Raw genomic sequence first — 10,200 nt, forward strand, 5'->3', positions numbered from 1 at the left:
TACTCCCTCGAGTGACGATGTGCCAACATCCCTTTGCATGTTTAACTGTGTAAATACACGAACTTTGCCCATTGTTTTTACCTTGTTCTGTAACTATTTGTAATCCGAACAATAAATATTTGAGATACATTTCGCTGATTCACTATTACAAGCTATGGTAATTTTTATTTATGATGCAAAAATTTGATTAAATATTGGTAAAAATAAGAAATGACAATAATTCATAGCACCCTCTTTATTTATCTCTAGGCATTATTGAAAATTTTCTCTGAAAAAGTCTTAGAATCATGTGATACGTATTACATACAATTCAATTTGCACACCAAATGTAACATAGTATCTCCCTTGTAATAGTGAGCAACTGATTTCCCAAGGTCCCTGTAAGTTGTTTTGTGCTTATTTGCATCACGTATTTGCTGTTGGTGAGAAGAAAAGATTAGATGTTATTTAGAATCCTAGCAGACTATTTAATTGCTAATTAATATTTGATATACAAACTATAAATTAAATACTTTAAACGTAAATATATATCTTATTAACACGTGCATCATATAAAGGTTGCTCATTCTTCTGTTGCATACACAAAGTTGGATTTTAATAAACTTATTATTTTCTGCACATCAACGTGACTCGCCTCGATATAATCCTAATTATTTTAATAAATGATAATTTAAATTTAGCCTTCTAATGAGATTTGCCGCAGGTGGCACGGACCATTAGCTTCGTACATGTAAGGACTTGGTATATAATTATTGACTTTTCACATAAGGAATGCTGTGTTATTAACTTTTGCTGTTATTAAATGTAGGAAAGTTAAACAGAACTAATTTGTAAAGTATAAAACGTTTAATTAAGGCGTATGCATGTTCGCAATGTTACTGAGATTAATATTGCGGTCGTTTAAAATATGAATATGAGCATTATATTACGATGTCGTTTTTAAAAAAGGCACTTATATATATATCAAAATAAACGTATTCCATCACATCTGTAAGTTAATACTATAAAGCTGTAAAGTTTATTTGAACGCGGTTATATCAGGAACTATTAAGTAAACCCATATTTTTTTTCACTAATAGGAAGCTGCATTATTTTTGAGTGTTTTTGAGTAGCGAAGCCACATATAAAGCTAGTGCCGTATAAATAAAACAACCAATTTTTATGCTATAATTTTAATGTGCATTTAATGAACAAAGCGAAAGAGTACAGTAAATATATTTTCCGCCCAAATTAATGTTTTAATTTGCGCCGTCATCGTGATCTTGCAGATTTCTAAATAAAGTAAAGAAAGAGTACGCCGTTTTCATAATCTGCAAAATTAAAATAATTAGTTAAGTATGTTAATGGTGCAGTCTTGAGGCCTGGAGATACTCGCGGGAACGAGTTTGCTTCCTATTTGATAAGAGTGTAATTTGCAGCGGTTGCTAACGTGACTTTTTGTTTAATGGAAATATTATGAGCAATGCAGGTTTAATAATAAGTAAATGCAGCAACTATCTAGAAATCTAGATTATGAACACATTATGAACTTAGGATTGCTTATCAAAGCGTTTAAAGATAAGATAGCGTTTAGTACAATTATTATCATAATTAGAAAAATAAATATCATGGAAGCCTTTCATATGACAGTAAAACAATCGAACGTATTAAACTTCGTGTATCCAGAGTGTCTACTTCGAAAAACGATCGTTGAAACGTCGGTCCGAAACGAAGAAACGACGAAATTACCAAATTACTTCGAATCCATCAACGTTCTGTAGCTCACTTTAGTAGTAGGATCAATAGAGAAAGCAGTGGAACTTTATCCTCTCAGATGGTTTTAAAAAAGAATGGCGAAACCCTATAAGTTCCGACATATTCCATGTCTGAAATATTGCGATGAACGGATCGGGTCCGTCATCGGATCCGTAACACTTCCTAGTAACAAAACGTGCGATCCCTCATCCGAAACTACGAATTTTGTTTTTCGCAGTAGATCCTTAGACGACGATCGATCTGAATATGAACTGCGACTGACTTCCAAATATTTTCAATAAACGATTCTAATCTCAATCTTCAATCAAAGCCAGTCAAAACAAAAAAAAAATTGAGATAGATCGAAAAAGAGATCGTTTATTGAAAATTGCGCTACGTCAATACGTTGTCAATACAACGTCGAATATAGTAACATAATATTTTATATAAAACACAATTGTCCAGATACAATTGCTCAAAACTACACTGAAATTAATAGAACGTAAAATACTCACTAACAAATAACAGTCGAAAATGGAATCAAGACAATGAATGGCACTCACCGATGTGAAAGTAGCCAGGGACAACGGAAACATTTTGAGTCCTGTCAACTGGATCGGATTGTTAGCGCGTTCCACGAAGATCATGATGCTCCGTTTGAACGACATTGACCGAGGTATCCATTCACAGTTGTACGCGGCGAAAACTAACCCACAACTCTGGAATTTTGTATTGGTAAGTGTGTAGAACAGACGTACTCAAGTTTTTGTTGTACGGGCCAGAAAGACGTCTTAAGGTGCCTCCGGCCACAACGTAAATTCGTTAACCTTCTTAACTATCTAAAGATGTAAATAAAATTTAACACATAAATAAAAAATATTTACAATTAAATGAATTATTTTATTCTTATAATGTCGGTATGGTGATTTTGGATTTAGTTTTAATTTAAAAGTTTCGTAAATTTTAGTACATTTTTTGTATCCGGTGGTCCACTTGCAAGTTCTGGGTGGGCAGCATGGAAAAGCCCGGCGGTCCGCAGGTTGGATAACGGATATAGCTGTACTACATATTAGCGTAGTGGAATTTGACTGACAGTGGCGGCCTTAGGAGGCGGAGGAGCGAACTATCAAACGCCCGAGGCTCAGTTGTATGAGGGTCCTCACACTTACACGGGGAGCCACATGCAGTGCCTTAACTGAGAACCTTTTTTAACCAAAAAACATTTTACCTACGAAATAGTAGAAATTGAGAACTTTTTTGGTCCTGTTCGGGACCTCTCGCCGGTTAAGCCCGCCACTGTTGACTGACTGACCCATAAAAGTAGTGGCACTGACTCCGGTCAGGATGCTGGACCTTTTTTGTTTATTTTTTAATCGTAGAACTTTTATTTCAAAAAAACTGTTGAAGTAACGCCATGGGCTACTCTGATCTTGGGAGCGGAATTTATTCAGAGCAGAATTGTGAGCGAATGCTAGCGCTTGTATAAATCAATTGTTGTTAGTATACAATTAATTATAAGCCTACTTACTTCGTGGCTGAGCTGTGTGCCCAGCCAGGCCGGCACGAATATTTGTATCGTCATAGCAAACAAATAGGTCACCATGAACACGAATGTTTCTGTTGTTGATGGCTGAAATTTATACACAATTAATCTTCAATTGTTAATATAATGTGTTTTGTTACTTTTGAGACATTTTTCTAAAATCATATAAGTTTAATATGGTCTGTCTGAATCAAGAAGCATGGCTTTAAACGTAAGAATAATATTTGATAAACTATTTCGTCCCGTAAAGTGGTACATAGGCGAGCTGAGTATGTTCGCTACGTCCCATCAAGGGCAAAAATCCAAGCCAGAATCCATAAACAAACTGTTTGACAACTTGACTACGTAACCAAGTTCAAAAAATATATAAAAAAATGTTTGTTATTAATATATAAGAAAATTTAAATAAAAATAATGTTCTTCTTCGCAGTTTTTTATATTATAATGTCCTCCCTATGTTTCGAAGACTTCGCAGCCTTTATGGTCGCGGGGGGACTGAGTTGTTGGTCATCAGAAAAGTCAAAATTACAATATCTACTTACATTATACAATTATACAAAATTAAATTCGCGTAATCATAAGAAAGAAATAAGAAATCATTATGAAAATTATAAAATAAAATTACTTTGAAAGAAGCTTAAGCATGTAGATAACACTTTGTAAGAAACATACCAACAATAATCCGCACATTATCACACATATAATAGCTGAAGCCATTCCAAACTGAACAAACATCGTAACGCTTAATAAGTCCTGGATTATCTCACAATATCTGGAAGAAAAATAAACCGTAGAATTTTATGTATAAATAATATTATACTATAATATATAATAATCTCAGCCCTGTATTATATACTGTCCCACTGTTAGGCACGGGCCACCTCTACTACTGAGAGAGATTAGGCCTTAGTCCACCACGCTGGCCTAGTGCGGATTGGTAGACTTCACACACCCTCGAAATTCCTATTGAGAACTTCTCAGGTATGCAGGTTGCCTCACAATGTTTTCCTTCACCGTTAAAGCAAGCGATAATTCAGAAAGAATGCACACATAATTTTTTTTTTTTTTAGAATCGTCGTTTATTTAGAATTTATGTACAAAGAAACCCAAATAATTCGAATATAACTAATCAATTTAATGGTCGTAGTCTTTTAACACAAGCCCGTACAATAATAAAAAACGCTTTCTCAGGAGCTATTAAATCAAATAAAACAAACAGCTGAAGGGACCCTAAAAGTAACTATTAGAACAAACTAGTAATAATATATATAACCAACAAAATACATCGTACACACATATAACACCACAAGATACCTCTAACTCTCCAATAGTGCAAAATTGCCGCAATAGAACAAACGACACAAAATATTATATACGACCAGGACCCAATAATTGTACAATTTATTTATATGTTATCGGAAACAAAGGAAATATCAGTTGCCGAAAGAAAACTACTACCTAAGGCTAAAATAAATAAAAAGTTCATAGATAACTGTCATAAAATTAATCAATATTTAGCTAAGCTATTGGATATACATACCTCTCTTACTGAGATGACCATAATACTATGTGCAGCTGCTACATACTTATCGACACCTATTCTTAAGACCGAGAAAGAACCAGCCTAGACAAAGAGATTGAAAAGAAAAATTAATATATTTAGAAAAGAATTAGGGCAGCTAATAGAAATAGAAATAATAATAAATTCACACAAAATGTTAAAAATCAATGACAAACCATATAGGAAATATAAGATACAAAACGAAAACGATCATGCCAATACAGCCGAAATTCTGAAGCAAAAAATCAAGGGACTCGCTGGTAGAATTAAGAGATATGAAGACATAAATACCAAGAAAGAACAAAATAGTTATTCAATGAAAACCAACACATATTTTACAGATGTTCAGGGAATTATATTTACAGGGTAAGCAACATACCAAGTAAAGATAGTATAGTACAGTTTTGGTCAGACATGTTGTCTAATCCGAAGCAGTACAATGAAGATACTAGATGGATAGAAGAGTTACATGATTTATAACAGAGAGTCGAAACAATAAAAACAGAAGAGATAACAGTGGATCAAATCAAATTAGCTATTAGGAAACTACACAATTGGAAAACGCCAGGGATAGATAAGTTACAAAATTACTATTTAAAATATTTTTTAATTCAAATATCTTGCAACAACATTCACAGAAATAGTATAAGGTAAACCGAATCTTGAAGAATGGTTTACTACCAGACCAGGTAATACTGATCCCGAAAAATAACGAAACAGTAAACCCAAAACATTGGAGACCCATAGCATGCGTACTTACTATGTACAAACTATTAACTTCCATTTTGGCTATTATATTCCACAAACACTGCAGCAATAGTGATTTTATGACAATAGAGCAATGAGGATGTCGACGTGGAGCCAAGGGAAGCATAGATCATCTCATGGTCAATAAATCAATATTAGAGAATGCACATTAGACTCAAAAGAACCTAAGCATGGCATGGACAGATAATTATTAAAAAGCCTTTGACAGTATCTCCCATGAATGGCTTCTTAAGATCCTTGATATATACCGATGCCCACCAATTATTACAAAAGTTTTTGCAATTGACCATGTCCTCATGGAAAATTATTATAACGGCCCGAGGCTACCTACCATAATTCGATAATTACTGAATCGATATGCAATAGACAAATTGTCAAATATAAGCAATACCTTAGCTAAGAACGGGATCATTTGATAAAAGTAATAGTGCAACATGATTGAAATAAAAAAAATATTCAATAATAAAAGAAGCAGAGGTAATAGAGACAGAATTACAGCTAGATCACAATAGACATACAGATAAGGAAATTAAAGAAGCTATAATTAAAAATCAAAATCGGCAAAGGCGTAACAAAGTTCTTCACGGACAGTTTTCCAAAGCTACTTGACCCTGCTAATATAAATAAAGACCAATCATTCAATCCAATTATCCAAAAAAAGCAACAAGTAGCTCCCTAAATAGAATTCTCTATATTTGCCATAAGAGATCGGTAGTCATGACGCGAGAACAGCAGTGTGACGTCCTCGAGTCACTAATAGATGGTAAATATCGTTCATGTGCTACTAAAGTCGAAACGACATAGCATATCATCTCAGGTTGTAAAAAACTAGCAGGAAATTCTTACATCAATAGACACAATAATCTTGTACAATACATCTATTGGTGTCATCCTCGAAAACATAATATACAGGTTAACAAATTATGGTGGAAAGAAAATTTAACACAACCGAAAGAAGTAGAAAGATAAACAGCTAAAATCCATACGTCTATAATATTGAGCAAAGTGTTAGGGGACACGTTTTTCGTACACGGAGAACAACAGGGAGACTGGATCACCTCTTCCCTGAAGGTATCAGGGCGGGTGGTCATATAAACCCGAGCAAAAAAAGCTCAAGTCAGAGAAAACACTGAAATATGCCGTAAGAAATGAAAATTAAAATGATAATATTGTATGATGATTTTTTATTTTAATCAATAGTCTCTTTGTCAACTTTTCTTATTTCTTATACTTCTCCCGCACACGGATTTAAAGAAATAAAAAGACTTACCTCAACACACAATCATAATGTTTTAAATATCGATTTAGACGCAATATTTGAATTTTATTCTGAATAAGAATATGGTGTTTCTCATGCCTCTTCTCTAATTTAAATTTTGTAAACTTCGCATTCAAAACCTTTAATTGGGTAATAGCCATCAAAAGTAGTCCAGCTATAAACGAATCCACATTCACATTGTACATCATGTGGCCATAAATACCAATAGACTGGTAAATGAACCAGAAAATAAAATATTTATCACGCATTTCATCGCTTAAGAAGTAGTATTTACACACCGGGAATTCTATTTTCGCTGTCCATATCAAATTTATGAATAAAGGGGCAAATACGTTCGAGGCAAATGAGATATTTGACAATACAGCATTCAATTTCCAACAAGTTCTGTAAAATGAATGATTTGTTTCAATAATCTGTTTACTTTCTTCGTCGTCGCCTTGAAACTCTTTACAGTCCAGCAAATTAAAAACATCGAGGATTTTACTTCGCATGACGAGGATCATCAGAACTTTGACTGTAATTGCTATTTCCGTGAAATAAAATATCACTTCGCGAATTAATGACTCGATTTTCAATGGGGTGTATATCAAATTTATTGTTAAAAGTATGTTGAAAACAAAAAGTGTAACAAAGAGGTATGAAAATGAATAGTATTTATAATTTTTGTTCTCGGTCCTGCCACCCCATATCCCAAAACATTTCCAAAAGAAAAAATTCGGCTTAAATATGTCGGTCTGACAAAAAGACGACATCTTCGCAATATGATTTAAAATAACCTGTGTATTTTTCACGTAACAATCGACGATATTTTTTTATAAAAAACGTTCCTCATTCTTTTTAAAAGTGTTAATTTTTTATACGAAAAGGTGTCATTAAGTATTTTTCTAGTATTACGTCGTTCTCATAATTGAGCCCTATTACATTATGTATGAAGTAATTATATACCTTTAGTATGGGAAATAAATGATGTCTCTTTTTTCAGTAAAATGAATTCAGAATATATGAAGACGGGCTATCCGTTTCCCACCACAATATATTACAAATGACGAACCACACCTAAGCTATCATGAGAAGAGAGATCTCGAAATTAATATTTCAATCAAGTATACGCTGGCGAATTTCGCTCGCCTGGACCCGACCAGAGAAGGAAGACCCTTTCTTTGAAATCGAACACTTGGAGAAGTTTCAAGACGGGCGACTCAAAGTAAGCTAGGAGGCTTCCAGTATTATATCCTGGATACTGAGAGAGAAGTAGATTAAAACAATGGACGTGTTTGCAATTTCGAAAGCGGTGCAACCCATCGGGTGTGTTTTAATTGCAGGGGTTGTGAGGAACTTGGGAAATGATTATGCCACTAAAATCTACATTATATATTTTCTTTGGACATACATATGTGTAGTTTCATGTTTATTTCTCGGCGTAGAGATCATTAATATACCAGTACTAATGCATCGATATTGTATTGAAAATCAAAGATACATCCGTATTTTTTTGTATTTAATTTAAAAGTAAAATAAAATTTATTCAAATAACTGCTTTGTGTAACTCAAATGAATATAAACTACACTAAAATTTTATGAAAAAAGCGCTTTTTATGGGTGAAAAAAGTATACATTTTATTAAAATCCGTATTTATATAGACTCTGAGTTTATCAAAGTGATATCATTTTAATTTGTCGTTTTACTGTCACCTCCCCCTCTGAATTCATTTGCTCGTGACTAATAAGTACTTAATAACAATAAAATGAAATAGCTGAGTGTACCCTATGCTCAATATTCCTTTAAGATAGACTTTCCAACATCGAATTTCTCGAATGACCGAGTTTAACTCTATATGAAGAACACCATAATATTTTTTAATTTTTTATTTACAATAATGATATTATACTTACCACTTATTAAGAAATTGAGAATAAGAAAGTTCTGGGAGAACATTTCTTTTTTTACTTAGATATTGGCTTAAATGGTTCTTGATTAAAGATTTATTGCTTTCTTGGCTTCTTTGGCTTTAATGGCAGTGGCGGTTCTTTCATAGAAGCCTAAAAGCCTGGCTCGAGTTAAAATTATGTACCTAAGTACAGAAAACTGAATATGGAACAATAACCATAATTTTACGATTAAATTACAAACTAATATAATATAGTTTCTTTAACTGCCTCGGTGGCGTAGTTGTATGCATGCCCGGTACAATAGCGCTCTGAGGTCTTGGGTTCGAATCACGGGTCGGGCATGTGATATTTGGGTTTTTTCTGCTCAGTATCAGCCCGGAGTCTGGAATTTGTGCCCGATATGGCGATAGGCTCGCCCCCTATCACATCATGGGATGGAACATACTTGGCGGAAAGTGGGTGCCCTAGTTGCGCCTCCACATACCCCTTCGGGGATAAATGCGTGATGTTATGTATGTATGTATGTAAGTTTCTTTAAACTATAAAACATTTCCGCGCTATGTGTCGTTACACCGGTTCGCCTCGAGCGAACCTATAAACACACTACAGCATCTTAACACACACACCCACAACGTATCAGTAGAAACTATACACATTTTGTTCATAATACTATTTTGAACTATTTTGGAGTATGGCGCTGTTTTTTAGTCTCCATTTTACCATATACACATTAACAAGATTGAAAAACTTCAGAAAACTTGCTTTAAGATAGTCTGTTCACGATACAATTTGCAATGGAAATTGAAAACTTACCGACGACCGGCTAAAGTACTTTCACGTAGTCACCTTGGAATTCAGACGCATCATTTAAGGCGATACCTCAAGGTCCATTTTCATACATTTTGTTTCACCTTTAATCTGGGTAACTAAACAAGTATTGGCAAGTAAAGAATTTAAATTCACGTCTAGTTAGTGATTAGTTCTCGCAGTTGAAAGAAAAACGTAAAATAATTAATAATCATGGATATTTCGGCCTTTAAAATTTAATATGACGAAATTTTAAAGGCAGAAATATCCATGATTATTAATTATTTTTACANTTTTCTTACAACTGCGAGAACTAATCACTAACTAGACGTGAATTTAAATTCTTTACTTGCCAATACTTGTTTAGTTACCCAGATTAAAGCCGAAACAAAATGTATGAAAATGGACCTTGAGGTATCGCCTTAATTACTTAGTTATATCACTCACACTTGTATACATTTATTGTGAAACACAAGTTTTGGGTTATAATTAACCTACTATATAGAAACTACTATATAAGAAACCTCATTTCTAGCATTAAGTATTATGATTGTAACCTGTTTTGAGTGTAAAAATAAAAAAACATACCCAACGCGCATACAAAATATATGCATCACT

At 33.7% G+C, this 10,200-nt stretch overlaps 1 protein-coding gene across 1 annotated transcript; it reads right to left on the reverse strand.

Annotated features, from left to right (window-relative positions):
- Positions 1-1,156: 1,156 nt before the first annotated feature.
- On the reverse strand, positions 1,157-7,637 carry LOC115446795 (odorant receptor 59a). Its single transcript, XM_037442963.1, has 5 exons — positions 6,877-7,637; positions 3,950-4,049; positions 3,263-3,364; positions 2,298-2,453; positions 1,157-1,310 (listed from the first exon to the last, which is right to left on the reverse strand). Exons 1-5 carry the CDS (start codon positions 7,635-7,637, stop codon positions 1,239-1,241), a joined length of 1,191 nt encoding a protein of 396 aa, XP_037298860.1. The 3' UTR covers positions 1,157-1,238.
- Positions 7,638-10,200: the final 2,563 nt, after the last annotated feature.

The sequence above is a fragment of the Manduca sexta genome, chromosome 25, assembly GCF_014839805.1.
Source record: "Manduca sexta isolate Smith_Timp_Sample1 chromosome 25, JHU_Msex_v1.0, whole genome shotgun sequence".
NCBI classification, from domain to species: Eukaryota; Metazoa; Arthropoda; class Insecta; order Lepidoptera; family Sphingidae; genus Manduca; species Manduca sexta.

What these genes read in the sequence shown, in the direction of transcription:
- LOC115446795 (XM_037442963.1), bottom strand. Translation starts at nt 7,637, where the DNA reads ATGTCGTCTTTTTGTCAGACCGACATATTTAAGCCGAATTTTTTCTTT. An exon ending in TAATGTGCGGATTATTGTTG is followed by an intron (nt 3,365 to 3,949) that starts GTATGTTTCTTA and finishes TATAAATTTCAG; the next exon opens with CCATCAACAACAGAAACATT. An exon ending in CCCTGGCTACTTTCACATCG is followed by an intron (nt 1,311 to 2,297) that starts GTGAGTGCCATT and finishes TTAATTTTGCAG; the next exon opens with ATTATGAAAACGGCGTACTC.